This window comes from Loxodonta africana, chromosome 15 (assembly GCF_030014295.1).
Source record: "Loxodonta africana isolate mLoxAfr1 chromosome 15, mLoxAfr1.hap2, whole genome shotgun sequence".
Classification (NCBI taxonomy): Eukaryota; Metazoa; Chordata; class Mammalia; order Proboscidea; family Elephantidae; genus Loxodonta; species Loxodonta africana.
In genome coordinates this window covers 55,880,739-55,906,007 of record NC_087356.1, presented here as the reverse complement: position 1 = coordinate 55,906,007, position 25,269 = coordinate 55,880,739, and the positions used below count along the sequence as shown (strand labels likewise).

The window sequence follows — 25,269 nt, the reverse complement described above, 5'->3', positions numbered from 1 at the left end:
TATGAGCCAAAAGTATATCCTCACTGTACAAAAGCTAAGTATGCATTAATAGAAATGCGATACCTGTAACAAGGAAAGTATTAGTTTCCCTATATTCCGAACCAGTTAAATCACATAGGAACGTTTCATTTGTTTAGGAAAACATAAATTGATACTGAAAACCAGTACATCTAGGAATTAGTAATTCTATCGTGTCTGCTTTACTGCTCCCTAACCGAGGAAAATATTCTACTGTTCAGGTCACTGGTAGTCTTTTTGTTGTTCCTTGCTGCCGAGTTGGCTTTAACTCATGAAAATCTTATCTTTAACAGAACAAAATGTTGCCTGGTCCTGCACTACCACCAGACATCTGTCAGTTTGTCATACTGTGGTGGTTTACGTGTTGCTGTGATGCCGGAAGCTAAGTCACCGGTATTTCAAATACCAGCAGGGTCAACCATGGTGATCAGGTTTCAGTGGAGCTTTCACACTAAAATAGACTAGGAAAAAAGGACTGGCAATCTACTTCTGCAAATTAGCCAATGAAAACCCTAAAGATCACAATGGAATACTGTCTGATATAGTGCTGGAAGATGAACCCCTAGGATGGAAGGCACTCAAAATACACAGTGGTCAGAAAAACAGACTTGAGTATACTAACAATCTTGAAGATGACACAGAATCAATCAACATTTTGTTCTGTTGTATATGGGACTGCCATGAGTCGGAGCTGACAACAATAATAGTATACTACACTGAACAACAGTATCATTAGAATCATTCTTAAAGAATGTCACAAAGAACAAATTAAATGACTTATCTGCATGAATATTTTCAAAAGAATTAATATTCTTTAATGCTAAAAACAGACAAACGTAACAATTTTTTCCACTTATTCAAAAGGTACTTTACAATCTTACAGCTGCCCTAGCGAAGTCATCACTGCACAGGTCTACATGTCCAGTGGGGAAGTGCTAAAAGACAAAAAAGGGAATCAAAAAAGGTGGCAGGAAGAACTAAAACCCAAACCCAGCGCTGTCGAGTCAATCCTGACTCATAGCGACGTACCTAGATAATTCACAAAAAAATATATAAAAAGCCATCAAATAAGCCCCAAGCATAAACTATGTAGTTATTTCTATTTAATTCCATATTTCTGATTAGGAAGAAAATCGTGGGGTTACTAGAGCAAAAAAAAAAAAAAAAAATACTATCTAAAGTGATTGTAAAACTTGCTCTTTTACAACAAAGGAGTTGTCCCAAAGTCTTCCCCATAGAGAACCAATTAACAGCAGGGAAAAAAATTATTCAGGGGTGGTGTCTAAAATAATTTACTAAAAATAATTAGCAAACACATAAATATAATAATCAGAAATCTTCTACTAGGCAATAGCTGGTTAGTAAACCTACCATTACCATATTCACGTATTAGTAAAATTTTTAAATATTCTAAAATTTACACTTTCATATCATTGAAAATCATCCTTCATCTCATTCCCATTTGCCCCGTTTACTGAAAATAATTCTACTTTGATATTTGTTTCACTGAAACTACAGGGCTCCACAAAAGTATGAAGTAGATTGAAGAAAAAACAGGATCAAGGCTAGAGGCCCTAATACATGGCATTAACAGGATACAAACCACAACCAACAGCACACAAGCCCCAGAGGATAAGCTAGATAACTGGGATCTTCTAAAAATTAAACACTTATGCTCATCAAAAGAGTAAAAAGAAAACCTACAGACTGGGGAAAAAAATTTGGCTATTACACATCAGACAAAGGTCTAATCTCTAAAATCTAAAAGAAAATCCTACCCCTCTGTAACAAAAAGACAAATAATCCAATTAAAAGTGGGCAAAGGAAATGAACAGACACTTCACCAAAGAAGACATTCAAGCCACCAACAGACACGTGAGGAAATGATCAGGACCTCTAGCCATTATAGAAATGCAAATCAAAACCACAAAGAGGTACCATCTCAGCCCAGCATTACTGGCACGAATCAAAAAACAGAAAATAACAAGTGTTGGAAAGGCTATGAGGAGATTGGAAATTTTATGCACTGCTGGTGGGAATGCAAATGATACTACAGCACTTCCTCAGAAAGCTAGAAATAGGAATACCATATGATCCAGCAATCCCATTCCCACTTCTAGGAATACATCCTAGAGAAATAAGAGTCGTCTCACCAACAGACATACGCACACCCATGTTCACTGCAGCATTGTTCACGATAGCAAAAAGATGGCAACAACCTAGAGGTCCATCAACAGATGAATGGATAAACAAACTGTGGCACTATGTGTTACTATGCAACAATAAAGAACAACAATGAATCTGTGAAGCATCTCAATAACATGGATGGATCTGGAGGACATTATGCGAACTCAATCACAAAAGGTCAAATATTATATGAAACCACTACTACAAAAACTCATGAAACGGTTTACATATAAAAAGAAACAATCTTTGATGGTTACCAGGGAGGAGAGGGGTGGGGATGGAAAAACACTTAACAGACAATATATAAGTGGTAACTTTGGTGAAGGGCAAAATAGTACACAACATTGGTGAAGCCAGCACAACCTGTACAAGACAAGGTCACGATAGCTCCATAGACACATCCAAACTCCCTGAGGGACTGAATTGCTGGGCTGAGGGCTGTGGGGACCATGGTCTCGGGGAACATCTAGCTCAACTGGCAGAACATAGTATATTAAAAAAATGGTATACATTCTACTTTGGCAAGTAGCGTCTGGGGTCTTAAAAGCCTGTGAGCAGCCATTCTAGGATACTCCCCTGGTCTCACCCCTTTGGAAGCAAAGAAGAATGAAGAAAACTAAAGATACAGGGAAAAGATTAGTCCAAAGGACTAACAGACCACATCTACCATGGCCTCCACCAGCCTGAGACCAGTACAACTAGTTGGTGCCCAGCTACCACCACTGACCGCTCTGACAGGGATCACAAAATAGAGGGTCCCGGATAGAGCAATGCAGAACAAAATTCTAACTCAAAAAGAAAGAACAGACTTGCTGGCCTGACAGAGACTGGAGAAACCCTGAGAGTGTGGCCCCCAGACACCCTTTCAACTCAGTAATGAGGTCACTCCTGTGGTTCACCCTTCAACCAAAGATCGAACAGGCCCATGGAACAAAACAAGACTAAAGGGGCGCACCAGCCCTGGGGCAGGGACTGGAAAGCAGGAGGGAACAAGAAAGCTGGTAACAGGGAGCCCAGGGTTGAGAAGGGAGAGTGTTGACATGTTGTGGGGTTGTTAGGCAATGTCACAGAACAACACGTCTACTGTCTGATGGGAAGCTAGTTTGTTCCGTTAACCTTCATCTAAAGTACAATTAAAAAAAAAAAAAAGGAAGTACAGAGCTCCAATGTTGCACATCATTTCACCTGACATTTATACAAATATTCCTTAAAAAATCTAAAAACAGTATACTATTTTTTTTTTACAGGTAAATTATCATTAGCCTTCAGTGTTCCTAGAAAATGATACTGACCTGTTCTAGACTGCAATTTTGTATACACTAGATTCACTAATAAAAACTTGCATACAATTTTTAAATATATTTAATAAAAATATACAAATTCTTTCTGGAAAAGGCAGGGTGTAAATAGAAGAAAGGTAGAGGGGAAAAAAAGAACCACAAATTAGGGAGATACTTTGTTGAACAAATTCCTATTAAGGGGAGAAAAAATAAAATTTTGCACTATCTACGACACTCTAGTTGAGATCTATAAAGAGTCACTATTCTTCCAACTCATGTTTGGGGTACTTTTTTCCTCGTATATTTCACAAATTTTAGGGGGAAAAAAAACCTGTATAAAAATTTCATACAGTTCAACCTAATATATATCCCAGAACTCTCAGCAGTACATTAACTACATTCAATAATTAACACCACTTCATCCACGCAAGAGAATTCCTACAATCTTCAGCCAAAATGGGATAAACCATGGGGTGAGGTAGGGGGAGGCTTGTAGCTGTTTCCTGAAGAACTCTGAATGCACTGAATTAAAAAAAAAAAACCAAACCCACTGCCATCAAGTTGATTCCAACTCATAGCGACCCTACAGGACAGAGTGGAACTGCCCCCATAGAGTTTACAAGGAGCACCTGGTGGATTCGAACCGCTGACCTTTTCGTTAGCTGTCATAGCTCTTAACCACTATGCCACCAGGGTTTCCAATGTACTGAATACACTGGCAGAAATTCAAAACCTGGGTTTTGCATGTTAATCAATGATTGCATTTGTAATTGTTCACAAAGCAAGGCTAAATATTCAGCTTATAAAGACATTAGTTTGTCTGATTTATACTTAAAACTCATCAATCAAAATAGCTTAACATCACATTACAAGAGATAAAGATATTCATTTTTAAAGTTACTTTGAAAGATTTTTTTTTCTTTTATTCAAACTGCAAATATTTTTAAAACTTGATGGGTAAAAAGAATATGACTATTATAGAATGTAGATACTTATCTATCCAATGAACAATAAACAAAATACAGACCTACTCCAAAATTACCTGTTACTCAAGATCATCCAAGAAAAAATAATACTCTGTCAATCCTTGATACTCTTTAGAAAGTAACCAATACAAAGGGAAATGGCACAGTGGTTAAAGCTCCCAGCTGCTAATCTGAAGGTCAGCAGTTCAAACCCATCACCCACTCCACAGGAGAAAGATGTGATGGTCTGCTTCTGTAAAGATTAACAGATATGGAAATCTATGGGGCAGTTCTACTCTGTCCTACAGGGTCACTATGAGTCAGGATCGACTTGAAGGCAACGGGTTTGGTTTGATTCTTGTCTTTATGATAAAAAGTCTCCAAAGAAAAATGTACTAATAACCTCACTCGAAGGAAAAGAGAAGGGAGGGGAGGGAAGGGGAGGAGAGACGCGGGAAAGGAGAGAAGGGGAGGGGAGGAAAAAAGACAGTAGGAGAGAAGGAAAAAGGGAAATAAGGGGGAAGACAGGAGTGGGGATAGGAGAGGGGGAAAAAGGAGAGGAGAGGTGTCATGGACTGACCTGTGTACCCCAAAAATGTGTGTCAACTTGGTTAGGCCATGATTCCCAGTATTGTGCGGCTATCCTCCATTTTGTGATTGTAATTTTATATTGAGAGGGTTAGGGTGGAATTGTAACACCCTTATCCAGGTCACATCCCTGATCGAATATAAAGGGAGTTTCCCTGGGGTGTGGCTTGCACCATCTTTTAGCTCTCAAGAGATAAAAAGGAAAGGGGAGCAGAGAGGGAGAACCTCGTACCACCAAGAAAGCAGTGCCGGGAGCAGAACAAGTCCTTTGGACTTGGGGTCCCTGCACAAAGAAGCTCCTAGTTCGGGGAAAGGTTGATGAGAAGGTTGATAGATAGAGAAAGCCTTCCCCGGGAGCTAACGCCCTGAATTCAGACTTTTAGCCTACTTTACTGTGAAGAAATAAATTTTTCTTTGTTAAAGCCATCCACTTGTGGTATTTCTGTTACAGCAGCACTAGATGACTAAGACAAGGGGGAAGGAGAATGGGAGGAGGAGAAGGAGAAGGATCTAACATTTGTAGAACAGGCCACGGAGTAAGGTAAGTAAATGGGCTAAGACGGAGTGAGCTACTGAAAGTCTTGGAAAATATTTAATTCAATACCTAATTTTAAAAAGAAGACTGATATACTTGGAGAGTTTCAGTAGCTTACCCAAGATCACAAAATCAGTTGTAATGTATACTCCCATAATGCATCTGCCATGAACCTCCTCAGAGCCTTCAAAATATTAATTTAGCCCTTTGTTATTAATACATGTAATTTTTTATTAATACATATAAAGACTGATTTCCCATATAGATGTACTGCTAGGGTAAAATACATTTAAAATAACATATACAATAGGGTAATCCATGGTTCGTACTGTATTTCATATAATCAAGTATCTGCTATTATCAAATTTTAAAGTTGATATTATGAAAAATGTCACAGCAGGGAGGTCTTGGTGCTGGTCCCTCCACCTAAGCAACAAATAAACTGGAAAGACAATGAGAATCAACTATTTTGGAACTCTGGAAACTGATGAGACACTTACAACAACCAGGCCATGTCCGATGGAGAGGCTACTGATCTTTCCTCAATGAGCCATGTGTACTAACAGGCCACCATCACCCATTCCTCAGGGCAACAGTGGTGGGGACAGCAGAATAGGTTCCTAGACTGGCTTTCTGGTGCCAGGAGGACTAGTTTGGACCTTGTACTCTAAGAATTTGGGGTTAAACATTCTGGTTGGTCTGAGGGACTGGTGCAGAAGTTTGCCACAGTTTCAGCCTTCACAGTAGCAGCTGATCACCTTAATTGATGTAGATAAAGCAGTGGACAAAATCCCAACACGTTTTCATAATAAAAGTGCTCAATAAGCTAGGAAAAGAAAGGAACTTCCCCAGAATGATAAAACCCAGAGCTAGCATCATATTCTATGGTCAAAGACTGAAAGTTTTTCCCCTAAGGTCAGGAACAAGAGAAGGAGGTCTGCTTTCACCACTTCTATTCAACATAGTCCTGGAAGTTCTAGCCAGAACAATTAGGCAAGAAAAAGGCATACAAGGCATCTACATTAGAAAGGAAGATTGAAAATTACCTCTGTCTGCAGATGCTACTACCTTATATGTACAACACCATAAAAAATCCACAAAAAAGAGCTAATAAACAAATTTGGCAACGGTGTAGGATACAAAGTTAACATATAAAAATCAGTTGTATTTCTATATGTCAACAATGAGCAAACCAGAAAAGAAATTAAGAACACAATTCCATCTAAAAGAGTATTAAAAAGAATAAAATACTTAAAAATAAATTCGCCTAAGAAATTAAGACTTAAAACTACAAAACACGCTGAAAGGAAATAAAACAGACCTAATAAATTAAAAGACTTCCCATGTTTATAGACCAGAAGACTTAATATTGTTAAGCTCTCAATACCACAGAAAGCAATATACAGAGTCAGTGCAATTCTTAACAAAATCCCAAGGGTGTTTTTTATAGAAAGAGAAAAACACATCCTAAATTCATATGGAACTTCAAGGGACCCTAAACTGCCAGGACAATATTGGGAAAAAGAACAACATTGTAGGACTCATACTTTCCAATTTCAAAACTTACTATAAAGCTACAGTAATCAAAATAAGATGGAACTCACAAAAAATAGATATACAGACCAATGGAATAAACCCTTATATATACAGTCAACTTTTCAACAAAGGTGCCAAGACTATTTGATGGGGAAAGGACAGTTTTCAGCAAATGGTGCTGAAAAAACTAGATATTCACATGGAAAAAGAACAACTTTGGACCCCTATACTACATATAGAAACCAACTCAAAATGGATCAACGGCGTAAATTGAAGAGATAAAACATTAACTAAATTCTTAGAAGAAAACAGGGAAAAATCTTCATGCTCATGGATTTGGCAATGGATTCTCAGATATGATACCAAAAACACAGGCAATAAAAAAATAATAATAGTAATATGGCCTTTATCAAACTTAAAATATTTTGTGCATCAAATGAAAGTATCAAGATAGTTAAAAGAGCCCACGAAAACAGAGAAAGTATATGCAAATCATATATCTGATAAAGAACTAATATCCAGAATATATAAAGAACATTTACACCTCAAAAAAATGAGCAAAGACCTGATTAGACATTTCTCTAAAGAAGATATACAAATGGACAAAAAAGCACATGAACAGATACTCAACTTCATTTGTTATTGGGTAAAGAAAACTCAATGCCACGAGATACCACTTCACACCTACTCTGATGGCATGTTTTAAAAAAAGGAAAATAACAGGTGCTGGTGAGGATGTGGAGAAACACAAACCTCATCCATTATTGTTGGAATGCAAAGAACAGAACCACTGTGGAGAACAGTTTCATGGTTCCTCAAAAAGTTAAACAAAGAATTACCATGTTGTTGTCGTTAGGTGCCATCGAGTCGGTTCTGACTCATAGTGAACCTATGTACTACCGAAGGAAACACTACGCAGTCCCTTCACCATGCACACAATCATTGTTATGCTTAAGCCCACTGTTGCAGCCACTGTGCCAATCCATCTCACTGAGGGTCTTCCTCTTTTTAGCTGACTACTGTACTCTACACCAAGCATGATATTCTTCTTCAGGGACCGATCCCCTTGAAAACATGTCCAAAGTATGCAAGACGCAGTTTCATCATCCTTGCTTCTAAGAGCGTTCTGGTTGTACTTCTTCCAAGACAGATTTGTTTGCTTTTTTGGCAGTCCATGGTTCTTTTTTTTTTTTTTTTTTGGTATACTTAATATTCTTCACCAACACCACAATTCAAATGCATCAATTCTTCTTACTGAAGACTGCTTCCTTATTCACTGTCCAGCTTTCAAATGCGTAAGATGCGAATGAAAATATCACGGCTTGGGTCACGCACACCTTAGTCTTCAGGGTGACATCTTTGCTTTTCAACACTTTAAAGAGGTTTTTGCAGCAGATATGCCCAAAGCAATGTGTCTCTTGATTTCTTGACTGCTGCTTCCATGGGTGTTGACTGTGGATCCAAGTAAAAGGAAATCTTTGACAATTTCAACTTTTTCTCCATTTATCATGATACTGCTTATTGGTCCAGTTGTGAGGATTTTTGTTTTCTTTATGTTGAGGTGTAATCCATACTGAAGGCTGTGGTCTTTGATCTTCAGTACTTCAAGTCCTCTTCACTTTCAGCAAGTAAGGATGTGTCATCTACATAACGCAGGTTGCTAATGAGTCTTCCTCTGATCCTGATCCTGATCCACCGTTCCTCTTCAAACAGCCCAGCCTCTCAGATTATCTGCTCACTTCACAGATTGAATGGGTCTGGCGAAGGGATACAACCTGATGCACACCATTCCTAACTTTAAACCACAGTATTCCCTTGTTCTATAAAAAACTGCCTCTTGATCTATGTAAAGGTTCCTCATGAGCACAATTTAAGTGTTTTGGGATTTCCATCCTTCACAAGGTTATCCATAATTTCTTTTGATCCACACAGTCGAATGTCTTTGAATAGCCAATAAAAAAAAAAAGATAAACCACAGGCTTAAATGATCTGAATAAGACTAGAAGGACCCCGGAGGTCACGATCCCCAGACCTTCTGTTAGCCCAAGACAGGAACCATTCCCAAAGACAACTCTTTAGACAGGGATTGGACTGGACTATGGGATAGAAAATGATACTGGTGAAGAGTGAGCTTCTTGGATCAAGTAAACACATGAGACTATGTGGGCATCTCCTGTCTGGAGGGGAGATGAGAGGGCAGAGGGGGTCAGAAGCTGGCTGAATGGACACGAAAGACAGAGTGGAGGGAAGGAGTGTGCTCTCTCATTAGGTGAAGAGCAACTAGGAGTATACAGCAAAGTGTGTATAAATTTTTGCAAGACTGATTTGATTTGTAAATTTCACTTAAAGCACAATAAAAACTAAAAAAAAAAAAAGAAAAAAACAGGTAAACATCCCTCTGGAATTCTCTGCTTCCAGCCAGGATTCATCTGACATCAGCAATGATATCCCTGGTTCCACATCCTCTTCTGAATCCAGCCTGAATTCCTGGCAGTTCCCTGTGGATATTCTGCTGCAGCCGCTTTTGAACGATCTTCAGCAAAATTTTGCTTGCGTGTGATATTAATGACACTGTTTGATAATTTCTGCATTCAGTTGTCACCTTTCTTGGGAATAGGCATAAATATGAATCTCTTCCAATCAGCTGACCATGTAGCTATCTTCCAAATCTCCTGGCATAGGCAAGTGAGCGCTTCCAGTGCTGCATCCATTTGTTGAAACATCTCAATTGATATTCTGTCAATTCCTGGAGTCTTATTTTTCACCAATGCCTTCAGTGCAGCTCGGACTTCTTCCTTCAGTACCATGGGTTTCTGGTCACACGCTACCTCTTGAAAAGGATAAATGTCGACCAATTCTTTTTGATATAATGACTCTGAGTATTCTCCATTTATCATGATGTTGCTTACTGGTCCAGTTTAGAGGATTTTTGTTTTCTTTAAGCTGAGCTGTGTTCCTTGATCTTCATCAGTAATTGCTCCAAGTCCTTTTCACTCTCAGCAAGCAACACTGTGTTATCTGCATGTCACAGTTTGTTAATGAGTCTTTCTCCGACCCTGATGACGCGTTCTTCTTCATATAGTCCAGGTTCTCGAATTATCTGCTCAGCATGAAGACTGGATAAGAACGGTGAAAGGATACAACTCTGATGCACACCTTTCCTGACTTTATACCACTCAGTATCTCCTTGTTCTTTTCGAACGACTGTCTCTTGGTCTGCGTACAGGCTCCTCATAAGCACAATTAATGTTCTGGAATTCCCATTCTTCACAATGTTATCCATAATTTGCTATGATCCACACAGTCAAATGCTTTTGCATAGTCAATAAAACACAGGTAAACATCTTTCTGGTGTCCTCTGCTTTCAGCCTAGATCCATCTGACATCAGTAACGATATCCCTGGTTCCATGTCCTCTTCTGAATACAGCTTGAATTTCTGGCAGTTCCCTCTTGATGTACTACTGCAACCTCTTTTGAACGGTCTTCAGCAAAATTTTACTTGTTTGTGATATTAATGATATCGTTCAATAATTTCCCTGTTCAGCTGGATCACCTTTCTTTGGAATAGGCATATAGATCTCTTCCGGTCAGTTGGCCAGGTAGATGTATTCCAAATTTCTTGGCATAGACAAGTGAGCACTTCCAGTGCCGCACCCATTTGCAAAATCATCTCAATTGGTACTCTGTAATTTCCTGGAGCCTTGCTTCTCACCAATGTCTTCAGTGCAGCTTAGACTTCTTCCTTCAATTCCATCGGTTCTTGATCATATGCTGCCTCTGAAATGAGCTGAACGTCGACCAAGTCTTTTTGGTATGGTGACTCTGTGTATTCCTTCCATCTTCTTTTGATGTTTTCTGTGTGCTTCAATATTTTCCCATAGAATCCTTCAATACTGCAACTCGAGGTTTGAATTTTTTCTTCAGTTTTTCAGCTTGAGAAATGCCAAGTGTGTTCTTTCCTTTTGGTTTTCTAACTCTATGTCTTTGCACATGTCTTTATAATACTTTCTCTTCTTGAGCCACCCTTTGAAATCTTCCATTCAGCTCTTTTACTTACCATTTCTTTCATTCACTTTAGCTACTCAACACTCAAGAGCAAGTTCCAGAGTGTCTTCTGATATCCATTTTGGTTATTTCTTTCTTCCTGTCTTTTAAATGTTCTCTTGCTTTCTTCATTTTCATGTCCTTGATGTTATTCCACAACTTGTCTGATCTTCAGTCATTAGTATTCAATGCCTTAAATCTATTCTTGAGATGGTCTCTAAATTCAGGTGGTTTATACTCAAGGTCATACTTTGGCTCCTGTGGACTTGTTCTAATTTTCTTCAGGTTCAACTCGAACTTGCATATAAGCAATTGATGGTCCGTTCTCAGCCAGCCCCGGCCTTGTTCTGACTGATTATATCGAGCTTTTCCATCGCCTCTTTCCACAGATGTAGTCAATTTGATTCCTGTGTATTCCATCTGGCAAGTTCCATGTGTATAGTCACCATCTACGTTGTTGAAAAAAAAGTATTTGCAATGAAGAAATCGCCGGTCTTGCAAAATTCTATCATGCGATCTCCAACATCATTTCTGTCACCAAGGCTACATTTTCCAACCACCGATCCTTCTTCATTCCCAACTTTCCCGTTCCAACCACTAGTAATTATCAATGCATCTTGATTGCATGTTTGATCAATACATAGTATTGATACATAGCAGTGACTGCTACAAAACATTGTGAGTGTACTTAACTGAATTGTATACTTAAAAAAGGGTTAAAACGACAAATTTTGTGTGATATACATTACCACAATTTTTTTAAGCTCACATGAGCCTAATATATAATCTACATTTGTTTTGAACCAATCTTACATCTTAAGTTACAATTATACAATAAATGGCAAAAGAAAAGACAAAGGGATCAACAGAACATAATAGGGAGTCCAGAATTAGGCCCACACAAATAGAGTCGACTGAACTTTGACAAAAAAGCAAAGGCAATTCAATGGAAAAAAGATAGTCTTTTGAACGTATGGTGTTGGAACAACTGGACCTCCACATGGCAAAAAAATGAATCTACACACAGACCTTACACCTTTCCCAAAAATTAACTCAAAATAATTCACAGACATAAATGTTAAAGGCAAAACTATACACCTTCTAGAAGATAACACAGAAGAAAACCTAGGTGAGCTTTAGTTTGATAATGAGTTTTCAGCTAAAACACCAAAAGCGTGATCCATTAAAAAAATTCATAAATTGGACTTTATTAAAATTAAAAACTTCTACCTTACGAAGATACTGGTAAGAGAATGAAAACACGAGCCACAGAGTAGGAGAAAATATTTGAAAAACACATACCTGATAAAGCACTTATATTCAAAATATACAACTACATGATAAAGCAGATCAGGAACTATGGCCCATGGGCCAAATCCAGCCCATCTACTGTTTTCATACAGCCCTTGAGCTAAAAAAAAATTTTTTTTTTTTTTTTTTTTTAATGTTTGGAAAAATACCAAAAGAAGAATGCTACTTAAGGGCTTGATAAAAAATACATGAAATTCAAATTTCAGTGTCTATAAACACAGTTTCATTGGTACACGGTCACCTTCATTCGTTTATGTATTATCTATGACTGCTTTCACGCTGCAATGAAGAACTGAGGAGTTTATAACGAGACTGCATGTGGCTCTCCCCTCAATTCACACTGCTGAGCACACTACATATAACAACAGCTATACACTGTTACCTTACCATAACTATTTTTTTATTACCAATGCATACTCACCAGGTAATAACAAGAAGAGACAAATGACTTCAAATGTCACGCTTTTAAGGCACAATAAAATGTGGATAATTTTGTTATCAAATTAGATGGTTAAGCACTGTGTTTATTATGCAATAACACAATAGCTGTGTGTTAAAGACTATAACATACGTCATCATTATCAAACTATGCACCCATTACGATATTCTCAACTTTCAAGAAAGCCACTCTCTGAAAAACTATATCCACCAGAGTGTCTCATCATAGCACAATTTCGTCACAAATACAAAAAATAAAAGCAAGATTGCTATGAAAGTAAATGGCCAAGTGGCTCATTTGTTAGCCAAGCAAGAAAAGTCATTTATCAATGGTGAGTCAGTTAAATCATGTTTGACTGCAGTAGCTGAAGAAATGTATCCAGAGGAAAACAAACTGGTTAAGCACATTATCCTTTGGTTGAAAACAATGGCTTGATGAGTTGAATAAGGACACCGTCAATTAAAAAACAAGGCAAGTGATTTCAAGTGGTTTTCCCTGACTCTTGACAATTGGACAAACGTGACCAAAATTCCTCAGTTGCTGAGCAGTCAGTGCCGAGCCTGAAGTTACTGAAGAATTTGCCTCTATGAATAGTCCATACGGAACAACTCCAGCTGAGAATATTTTCAAAGATTCTGAGCAAGCATTGATTCTATATAACTTGAGGTGGACCCCACTAAGATATGTTAGAGCTGACGGTGGATATATTTACAAACCTTATGAAAAAGTAAGATGTTCAGAGCCTAGTTACTCAGAGTCTATTTATCAGCAAGTACTTGTAGAAAATATTTTAATCTATCAAGCGTTACTGAACTAGTAGTATTAACAATAAGCTTCAGTCACTTTCACAGACATTATCAGTTCCATGAATTTTTGTCAAAAACAGAAGCTAAATGTCCTGATTTCTCCTACAACACAGCACTTCAATGGATGAGTAATGTTAAAGTCTCACTGCAAGTTTTGGGGCTCAAGGCCAAGGCTTAATTTTTTCTGAATGAGAAGAACCACCTTCAAGCCACCATTATTGAGCACTGACTGACTTTGGTAATTAGTTTTTGCTACAAATTCGGTAATATTCCTTAATGAATTTAAGCTATAATGAAAAGACAAAACTGAGCTCATATAAGAATCTTATACAGAAATAAAATTACCTCAGTGGTATAAATGGTTAATGTGTTTGGCTGCTAACTGAAATGTTGGGAGTTTAAGTCCATCCAGAGACTCCTTAGAAGAAAAGTCCAGTCATCTGCTTCTGAAAACTCAGCACTGAAAACCCTATGAAGCACAGTTCTACTCTCACACACGTGGGGTCACCACGGGTCAGGATTAACTTGATACCACCTGGTTTGGTCTTACATGGCAATAAAGTCATTTCAACAACAACTAACATTGTTAGAACTGTAAGTAATGTCAAGCTGCTGTGCACACACTTCCTCAGCTGTCAAACGTTAAAACAAGAAGCAAAACCTCCATTTCTACACACGGTTGCATGAGTATATTTTCCAAGCTCAAATTACCATTCCAGCAGGGTTTTTCAGACCACACACAATACAAGTGGAAAGTAAATCTCAATATTTCAAAATCCACTTAACTGTGCAACTGAGGAACTTCCACCTAAACTTCTATTGAATGTCATTATCTACAATGTAATGACATGTTAAAAAGCAAGTATCAAGAGACAGATCTAACAAAATTCTATAAATGCTCAATTAAAATTATATGCTAATGGACTGATGCCAGTATTTAGAAGTAAACTACCTGAGTAAAAAGTTATTTTCGAAAGTGGAATATACAAAATCTTATTACAGATCTCATTGATAGATGAACATACGCATTCAATTTTGATGACAAGGGACATTAACTTTGAACCCAGATTAAGTAAAAAGTTATCCTTCACCAGAAACAGATAGATCTTTCTCGCAAAACGTTTTTAAAATTTTAACAGGTTATCTCAACCTTATCATGTCCAAAACTACACTGTTGATTTTTCCAACCACCCCTCAACAAAAACTGCTTCTCGAGCATTTCCGTCAATGGGAATGCCTACTGATCAGGCGAAAAACTTAAAAGACATTTTTGATCCTCATTTTATCTCACATTCAATATCCCATTCATCAGCAAAAACCGCTGACTGGCTTTAACAGTAAAATTACAGTGAAACCTGTGAGAGCTGGAACTCAACGGGACTGCCTTGTTTTTCTGAACCTCGCAAGTTTTTCAACTTTGACAGGGTGCAGTCTTACCACTTTTTTATTGCTCAATAGCAGAAAATATTTAAGTTTTCCTTCTTTGACACATTCCCACCTTACACACACAGTTTTGACTTTCACAGGTTTTACTGTATATTAAAAAATCTAACCACTTTTCACCACAGCTGCCACTATCCTGGTTAAACTTGCAATCAGTGTTCACCTACAATAAAATCCTTCTAACTGGCCTCCCTATCTCCTCCTTTGTCTGCCCCTTCCACTCTATTCATAGTAACCAGAGACATACTTTAAAAACATTTTTCATTGTTATCATTTCTGCCATTTTTATGTGTAAGATTCAGTGACATTAATTATATCCACCACATCTGTTTCTAAATGTTTTTTTTTTCATCACGCTTAACAGAAACTCAGTGCTCCTTAAGCAATTAACTCCCCTTTTCCACCCCCCACCAACTAACAAACTTTGGCCTCTATGAATTTGCCTATTCATGTTAAGTGGAAAATATCTAAGTTTTCCTTCTCATATTTCATATAAGTGGATTCATACAATATGTTTTTTTGTGTCTGGCTTATTTCACTTAGTATAATGCTTTCAAGGTTCATCCATGTTGCAGCATATATCAGGACATCATTTATCTTTATGGCTAAATAATATTCCATTACATGTAGTGGTTACCAGGGGTGTAGGGGAGCGGGAAAGAGAGGGTTAATGGTGATGGGAATTGATTAAGGGTAGGGTTGTACAGCTGGTTATTGTAACTGCTCTCGTTAAATTGTACAACTGTAAAAACAATATTCTGTCGCATGCATGTACAATGTTTTGTTTATGCATTCATGTGTTGACAGAAACTTGGGTTGTTTCTACCTTCTGGCTACTATGAATAAGGCTGCAACTGGTGTACAAATATCTGTTTGAGTCCCTACTTTCAATTCTTTTGGCTAGCTACCTAGAAGTGGAATTGCTAGGTCATATGGTAATTCTGGAAACCCTGCTGGCATAGTGGTTAAGTGCTACAGCTGCTAACCAAAGTGTCGGCAGTTCGAATCCGCCAGGCGTTCCTTGAAAACTCTATGGGGCAGGTCTACTCTGTCCTATAGGGTCACTATGAATCGGAATCGACTCAACGGCACTGGGTTTCGTTTTCGGTTTGTTTATGGTAATTCTATGTTTAGCTTTCTGAGAAACTGCCAAACTGTTTTCCACAGCGGCTATGCCATTTTACAAACCTACCAACAATGGATGAGGGCTCCAGTTTCTCTATATCCTCACCAACACCTGCTGTTTTGTTTTTTCTATACTAGCCATTCTAGTTAGGTGAAATGGTTTCTTACTGTGGTTTTGAATTGCATTTCCCCAATGACTAATGATTTTGGGCATCTTTTCATGTAATTACTGGTGATTTGTACATCTTCTTTAGAGAAATGTCTATTCAAGTCCTTTGCCTATTTTTTTTTCCCTTCACCTAAAGCAGTTCTTAGCTACTAATTAATCAGTAAAAAAACCCTCTCCCACCCTCCCTCCCTCCCCTCCTCATAACCACAAAAGTATGTGTTCTTCTCAGTTTATACTATTTCTCAAGATCTTATAATAGTGGTCTTATACAATATTTGTCCTTTTGCCTCTGACTAATTTCGCTCAGCATAATGCCTTCCAGGTTCCTCCATGTTATAAAATGTTTCACAGATTTGTCACTGTTCCTTATCGATGCGTAGTATTCCATTGTGTGAATATACCACAATTTATTTAACCATTCATCCGTTGATGGACACCTTGGTTGCTTCCAACTTTTTGCTATTGTAAACAGAGCTGCAATAAACATGGGTGTGCATGTATCTGTTCGTGTGAAGGCTCTTATCTCTCTAGGGTATATTCTGAGGAGTGGGATTTCTGGGTTGTATGGTAGTTCTATTTCTAACTGTTTGAGATAACGCCAGATAGATTTCCAAAATGGTTGTACCATTTTACATTCCCACCAGCAGTGTATAAGAGGTCCCATCTCTCCGCAGCCTCTCCAACATTTATTATTTTGTGTTTTTTGGATTAATGCCAGCCTTGCTGGAGTGAGATGGAATCTCATCGTAGTTTTAATTTGCACTTCTCTAATGGCTAATGATCGAGAGCATTTTCTCATGTATCTGTTAGCTGCCTGAATATCTTCTTTAGTGAAGTGTGTGTTCATATCCTTTGCCCACTTCTTGATTGGGTTGTTTGTCTTTTTGTGGTTGAGTTTTGACAGAATCATATAGATTTTAGAGATGAAGCGCTGGTCGGAGATGTCATAGCTGAAAATTCTTTCCCAGTCTGTAGGTGGTCTTTCGACTCTTTTGGTGAAGTCTTTAGATGAGCATAGGTGTTTGATTTTTAGGAGCTCCCAGTTATCGGGTTTCTCTTCGTCATTTTTGGTAATGTTTTGTATTCTGTTTATGCCTTGTATTAGGGCTCCTAAGGTTGTCCCTATTTTTTCTTCCATGATCTTTATCGTTTTAGTCTTTATGTTTAGGTCTTTGATCCACTTGGAGTTAGTTTTTGTGCATGGTGTGAGGTATGGGTCCTGTTTCATTTTTTTGCAAATGGATATCCAGTTATGCCAGCACCATTTGTTAAAAAGACTATCTTTTCCCCAATTAACTGACACTGGGCCTTTGTCAAACATCAGCTGCTCATATGTGGATGGATTTATATCTGGGTTCTCAATTCTGTTCCACTGGTCTATGTGCCTGTTGTTGTACCAGTACCAGGCTGTTTTGACTACTGTGGCTGTACAATAGGTTCTGAAATCAGGTAGAGTGAGGCCTCCCACTTTCTTCTTCTTTTTCAGTAATGCTTTGCTTATCCGAGGCTTCTTTCCCTTTTATATGAAGTTGGTGATTTGTTTCTCTAACACCTTAAAAAATGACATTGGAATTTGGATCGTAAGTGCATTGTATGTATAGACGGCTTTTGATAGAATAGACATTTTTACTATGTTAAGTCTTCCTATCCATGAGCAAGGTATGATTTTTCCACTTAAGTATGTCCTTTTGAATTTCTTGTAGTAGAGCTTTGTAGTTTTTTCTGTCTAGGTCTTTTACATCCTTGGTAAGATTTATTCCTAAGTATTTTATCTTCTTAGGGGCTACTGTGAATGGTATTGATTTGGTTATTTCCTCTTCGATGTTATTTTTGTTGACGTAGAGGAATCCAAGTGATTTTTGTATGTTTATCTTATAACCTGAGACTCTGCCAAACTCTTCTATTAGTTTCAGTAGTTTTCTGGAGGATTCCTTGGGGTTTTCTGCATATAAGATCATGTCATCTGCAAATAGAGATAATTTTACTTCCTCTTTGCCAATCCGGATGCCCTTTATTTCTTTGTCTAGCCTAATTGCTCTGGCTAGGACTTCTAGCACAATGTTGAATAAGAGTGGTGATAAAGGGCATCCTTGTCTGGTTCCCGTTCTCAAGGGAAATGCTTGCAGGCTTTGCCTATTTTTTAACAGGGGTTTTTTTTTCTTATAGTGCTTTAGATGAAAATTTGCAGCTCAAGTTTATTTCTCATTCAAAATGTATATACATATTGTTTTGTTACACTGGTTGCAATGCCCACAATGTGACAGCACGCTCCCCCTTTCCACCCCGAGTTTCCTGAGTCCATTTGTACATTTCCTGTCCCTTCCTGCCTTGGTTTTGGGCAGGAGTTTCCCATTTGGTCTCATAGATTTGATTGAACTAAGAAGCACATTTCTCACATGCGTTATTCTTGTTTTATAGGCCTGTCTAATCTTTGTCTGAAAAGTGGGCTTTTGGAGTGGTTTCAGCTCTGAGTTAGCACAGTGTCCGGGGCCATAGTCTCAGGGGTTCCTCTAGACTCTGTCAGACCAGTAAGTCTGGTCTTTTTTTATGAATCTGAATTCTACTCTACAATTTTCTCTCATTCTGTTCAGGACTCTCTGTTGTGATCCCTGTCAGAGTGGTCAGTGGTGGTAGCCGGGCACCCTCTAGTTCTTCTGGGTTCAGGCTGATGAAGACTCTGGTTCACGTGGTCATTTAGTCCTTTGGTCTAATATTTTCCTTGTTTCTTTGGTTTTCTTCATTCTCCATTGCTCCAGACAGGATGGGACAAATAGTTGTATCTTAGATGGCTGCTCACAAGCTTTTAAGACCCCAGACACTACTCACCAAAGTAGGATGTAGAACATTTTCTTTATGAACAATGTTATGTCACCCAAGATTATGGTCCCCAGTTTCTAGCCCAACAAATCAGTCCCTCAAAGTGTCTGGAAAAGTCTAGAAAATTTCTATGCTTTTGCTTTGGTCCAGTTGTGCTGACTTCCCCTATATTGTGTGTTCTCTTTCCCTTCACCAAAGTTGACACTTATCTACTATCTAGTTATTAATTTCCTCTCTCTCTCTTCCTATCCTCCCCACCCTCATGATCTCTCTTGAGTTCTTATAATAGTGATCTCATACAACATTTGTCCTTTTGTGACTGACTTACTTCACTCAGCATAATGCCCTCCAGATTCATCCATTCTGTAAGATGTTTTGAGGATTCATTGCTGTTCTTTATTGTTGTGTAGTATTCTACTGTGTGTATGTACCATAATTTGCTTATCCATTCATCTGGTGATGGGCACTTAGGTTGTTTGCTTCTTTTTCCTCTTGTGAATACTGCCACAATGAACATGGATATGCATATGTCTATTCACGTGACGGCTCTTATTTCTCTCAGGTATATTCCTAGGAGTGGGACTGCAGGATTGCATGGTATTTCTATTTCTAGATTTTTTAAGAAAGCACCATATCCTTTTCCAAAGTGGTTGTACCATTTTACATTCCCGCCAGCAGCGCATAAGAATTCTAAACTCCCCACAATCTCTCCAGTATTTGTTTTTTTGTGTTTTTTGGATTAATGCCACTTTGATCAGGGTGTGACAGTATCTCATTGTAGTATTGATTCACATTTCTCTAATGGCTAGTGATCACAAGCATTTCCTCATGTGTCTCGTGGCCATTTAAATGTCTTCTTTGGTAAAGTGTTCGTATCTTTGCCCAATTTTTAACTGGATTATTTGTCTCCTTTTTAGGTGACTTTTCATTTTCCCCTAGCCACACTCAGGATTCTTTCTCTGTCTTTGGTTTTGTTAAGTTTAATTATGATGTCTTGGTGACTCTTTTGGGATCAATCCTGTATGGAGTTTGTTGAGCTTCTCGGATACACAGCTTCTCATCTTTCATCATATTACAGAAGTTTTCTCCCAGCAAATTTTCAACAATTCTGTGTTTTTCATTATCTCCCTCCTCCCAATTTTGGTACTCTAATCACTTACAGGTTTTTCCTTTTGATAGTAACCCACAGAATTCTTAGGTGTTCTTCACTTTTCTTCATTCTTTTTTCTGACTTTTCATCAGAGAAATTGGTGTCAAGGCATTTATCTTCAATCTCACTAATTCTGAGTTCTATTGTCTCAATTCTACTCCTATGAGCTGTCTAATTCTGAAATTTTATTGTTAATCTTTTGGATTTCTAGTTGCTGGTTTTATATGGTTTCTAGCAGCCTGTTTATCCTGTCATTTTGTTCTTGTATTGTTTCCTGAAACTTTTTATTGCTTTGTCTGTTTGTTCCTTTATTTGGTCTATGTTTTGTCTGATCTCCTTGATCTCTTGAAGAGTTCTGTATATCAGTCTTCTGAATTCTTTATCAGGTAGTCTTAGTGCCTTCTCTTCCCCTGGAAGGTTTTCTGTTTCTTTATTTTGGTTGCTTGCTGGAGCCACCTTGCCCTGCTTCTCTTTGTGACTGGATACTAACTGTTGTCTCTGAGGCATCAAGAAGTTATCATATATATTTATTTTATTTTTGTTTACTGCATCTTGAATTTTTGTTTTCATACATCCAAGCAGGCTGGCACGTGTGCCGCTCTGGTCATAATCTGGCCTCATTAAAGCTCTCACCTCCTGCCTCCAAGTGGTCAGAGCACCTAATAGGTGTGTGAGCCCAGGAGTCTGTTTCTTGTTCTTATGGGGCTGCTGAAGATGTAGGCAGCATTTTTGGTGAGGTGATGAATCGTCTTGCTGGTCACCTGGCTGTGGGTGCAGGGCTTCTCCTCCCTGGTTGTTGGGTTGGGTGTTTTCTGTGTGCTCCACCACTTACCTGTTGGTTGGGACACAGGTGCCCTGGTTGTCAGTCATTGAGTGTATGGTGAGGAGACTCTCACCTACAGTCCTCAGCAGGCAGGCTTCTGGGAGTGTTCAAAGCAGGCACAGGTCTCTGGTTGTAGTGGGGAGACGATACAGGGGGCAAGACAGGCAGTTGTCGGCTGCCCCCAGATACCCAGATGGAGGGCATGCCACTGTCTGCTACAGCACATAGTGGGGGTGGGGTACAGTGCAGCTTAAGCACCTAGTGCTACTGGCTGGAGGAATTGGGGGGCACCACTAATTCTCAGGTCCCTGTCATGGGTGACTAGATGGAGTGGGCAGTACTATCATCCTTCAGGCCCCCAGTGTGGATGGGTGAGCCCCTTTTTAGGGGGCAGGGCAGTGTCAAATGCCACAAAACTGCAGCTCCCACTTGGCCGCTGCAGGTCAGAATGGGCTTCAGCTGGAAGCCCTGCCAATTTTATCCTAAAGAGGATGAGCTGGGTCTGCCAGCAAGGCACTGATGTGGGTTATCAGTGGGGGCACAGGGCACGGCAAGTCTGCAGACCCCCTAAGCCAATGGCTAGGCAAAAAGGTGGGTACCTCCAGACCAAGCCATGAGTTTCTAGCTTAGGGGGGTTCAGTAGTGTTGAATGCTGCTGCCAGACTGATGCTGGAACAGGGAGAGGTATGGATGAAGTGAAAGGAGTGCTCCTTGGCCATGGAGCTCTGGTAGGGGAATGGTTATGATATGGGCATGGTGATTTGGAAGCTTGCACTTAACTTTCACCAGTCTGGGGTCGCTACTGTTTCGTTCTGTAGGTAAGTCCAGATTCGCAGCTGCTTAGCTACACCAAGTGCAGTGGGTTTCAGCTTAGGATGTTGCTGCTTGCCTCAAACTGTATACACTGTATAGATTTAGCTATCAGGATGCTGGCGATCCAGCAATCCATAATTCCCTGTTTCTGCTGTTTCTGAATTGTCCCTCCTTCCACCTGCCATTCAGTTGGATTCTTGAGCTTTGTCTTTGATGCTTAGGGTTTCTAGATAGTCATATAAACCCAACTCACTTGTTTTTTCGGGTCTTTGTTGTAAAAGGGATAACACGAAGCGTCTCCTATTCCACCATCTTGGCCCCACCAGGTTGTCTTTTTGTCATTGTTTAAAATTATAAGCTAAATCATGTCACTTCTCGACCAAAAATCCTCCAATGATTTCCCATCTCACTCAGTAGAAAAAGCTGAAGTTCTTATCAATGGATTACAAGAAACTACATGACCTGCTCTTCACTCACCCAAACCATTTCTCAGACCCCATCTCCTCCTCTTCCCCTGGCTCACTAGATTTCCGGCACACTGTGTTATTTGTGTTTCTTCCCACTTGGTTTTCAATTCCATGCCACACCTTTAAACTTGTTCTTCCCTTGCCTAGGGTGTTCTGTTTTCAGATAAACACACCACTCACTGCCTCACATCCTTTAGGTCTCTGCTTAAATGTCATATTTCACAGATGCCAAGCATGACTACCCTGTACAACTAGCAACTACCCTTTCATACTCTATCCTACCAACCTCTATCCCCATTACTCTGCACTAATTTTATACAATAGCATTTACCACCATTTGACATATTATATATTTAATCATTTGCTTATCTCCCTACCCCATTAAAAGATAAGCTCCACAAAGACAGAATATTTATATGTTTTGTTCAGGACTCTACACACAGACTCTAGAACAGTGCCTAGATTACAGTACGTGCTCAATAGGTATTTCCTGGATAAATGAACAAAGCAACAAAAAATTAGATTTTTTTTCCTGCGAGTAATGCTTCCTCAGTTCCTTTTCATTATATACGTAAAATATATATATACACACACACACATATAATTGATTTACCATTGCACTCAGTGTTTCTTCCCAATCAGGCCGCTCTCGAGGGTGAACGTTTCTATGTAGTTCTGGAACAAAATCGTCCTCTTCAGAGTGTACTGAGGACTTCATCTTCCTAGAGAGCAAAACATGAGACTGTGATAAGGATTTCAATTTCTGCAAAAGCTTCCCAATGACCACAGTTCGAAGAACAGAAAAATTATACCAGATTTGAAGTTTAGTCAAAAGAGCTTAAGGGTCTAGTACTGATTCTCCATTTCTACTCTGGTTTTTAGGGACATTTCCTGATCGACCCAACACCTCCTTTTATTCCAGGAGACAATAAAAGTCTTATAGCCTAGATGGCCCATGGGAAATTAGTAGAGAAGGACTGATTTTATCTGTTCAACACAATACGAAACTTGAAAAGATATGCAGCAGCAATGACGTATTCTCTGTCAGTATTTACAGAACTGTGCTAAGCAACGGTAAAATTCCAGGATGAGGAAATTACCTGAGACTTCCAGTTCCAACCTACCAAGTAGAGTATATCAAAATAGCCCTCTTGATTAGAACAATAATAGAAGTTGGACAAAACATAAAAAACTACTTGTTTGAAGGCACAAGAAAGCAACCAATACAGGTAGGATTTCCAGACCTATAATCTTTAAGTGTAAGAAAGCAACAATATGAGTTCTACATCCAATCGTGCCTGTGGCTAAGTGATTTCCTAAATCACAGTGATGGGAAATAGAGCACAAGCATGATACTACAGTCTAACTGAGCTGAAGAGGCAGATACTGGAGGTCAGGATTGCCAAAGCAGATGGCATTTCAGAGGGAAAAATTCCTCCCCAGAAAAGAACTACAGAGAAAGAACCCAAAAATCTGCATACAAATTTCCCTCATATCATTAACTGATTGCTAAGCTACGAGTAAGCAGGACAAGATGCCAAGACACCCATCCAAAAACAGCTGCTGGACAATTAAAATGCCTAATGGATATTTCAGCATCCCAGCAGTACTAAGGAGACAGAGGTTGGCATGCAAGTTCCACCAAGACAGAGGAGAACTGGGAGAAAAAAAAAAAAAAACCTAGGCTCTCAACTGAGACACAAGAAAGAGTATGACACAGAAGTAAGGGAAAAAGAGAAGTAGACAAGCTCTAACAAAGCCTAAAGCCAAGCCTTTCCTCTTTAGAGAAAAATAACATTTTCAAGAATCTCTGAAATTTTTTCATCCATATTGTCTACTATCTAATAAACATTATAAGGCATGCTAATAAATAAGAACAGATGAATAAAAATGAAGAAAAAAGTCAAAAAAAGGAGACTCACATTTGAATCAGATTTTAGAATTATCAGAAAAGGACTTTAAAACGATTTTGATGCATTTCTGCCTTCTGCTTACAAATGTAAAAAGCCACAAAGAACATTGTTCCCAGCCTAACAACAAGAAAACAATCAGATAATCTATAAAATCATAATTTTTGAACTCATGAGAAAATCGAGATCTCACGGCAACCAACTTGCCTAAATGCTAAGAAAAGGTAGGTATCTCCAAAAAAAGATGGATCATAAGCAATGACTTTCCTGGGGCAAAGCAAGGAGGAAGAGATACACACAAGCTGGTAAGAAGAGTTCAAGTAAGTTTTTAACAAGTTGCTAAAAATATTTGTGATTAATATCTTCAATAAAATGAAACAGAAAAATAGATGAAAAGATGAATTTCAAGAGACTTGGAATCTATGAAAAAGAATCAAATGTCCATTCTAAAACTGAAAAACACAACACTTGAAATTAGGAACTCATTACATGGGTTTAATAGAACAACAGAGACGGCTAAAGAGAGGATTAATGAACTGGAAGGTAAGTCAGTAGAAAATATCCATATTGAAGCACATAGAGAAAGAAGGGATAAAAATAGACAAAAAAAAAAGCATAAAAGACAATGAACTTGGTGAAAAGGTATCAAATATGTCTAAATTGGAGACTTGGATATAACAGAGAAGAAGAAAGGGACAAAAGCAGTATTTAAAGCATAATGCCTGAAAAGTTTTCAAAACTGATGAAAGACATCAAACTACAGATTTCAATAAGTTCTACAAACCTCAAGCAGGATTTATTAAAAAAAAAAAAGAAAGAAGGAAAAAACTCTTAGGTATAAA

The 25,269-nt window shown here is 38.6% G+C and overlaps 1 protein-coding gene across 3 annotated transcripts in view; it reads right to left on the bottom strand.

Moving 5' to 3' along the window:
- The window catches only part of ARHGAP32 (Rho GTPase activating protein 32), a 416,313-nt gene that overhangs the window by 233,986 nt on the left and 157,058 nt on the right, over positions 1 to 25,269 (bottom strand). For all 3 annotated transcript variants that reach the window (XM_010597126.3, XM_064268864.1, XM_023557053.2), the window contains exon 2: positions 23,131 to 23,239. In XM_010597126.3, coding sequence (XP_010595428.2) covers positions 23,131 to 23,235 — 105 coding nt within the window. In that variant the 5' untranslated portion in view covers positions 23,236 to 23,239. The remainder of the gene's footprint in view (positions 1 to 23,130; positions 23,240 to 25,269) is intronic.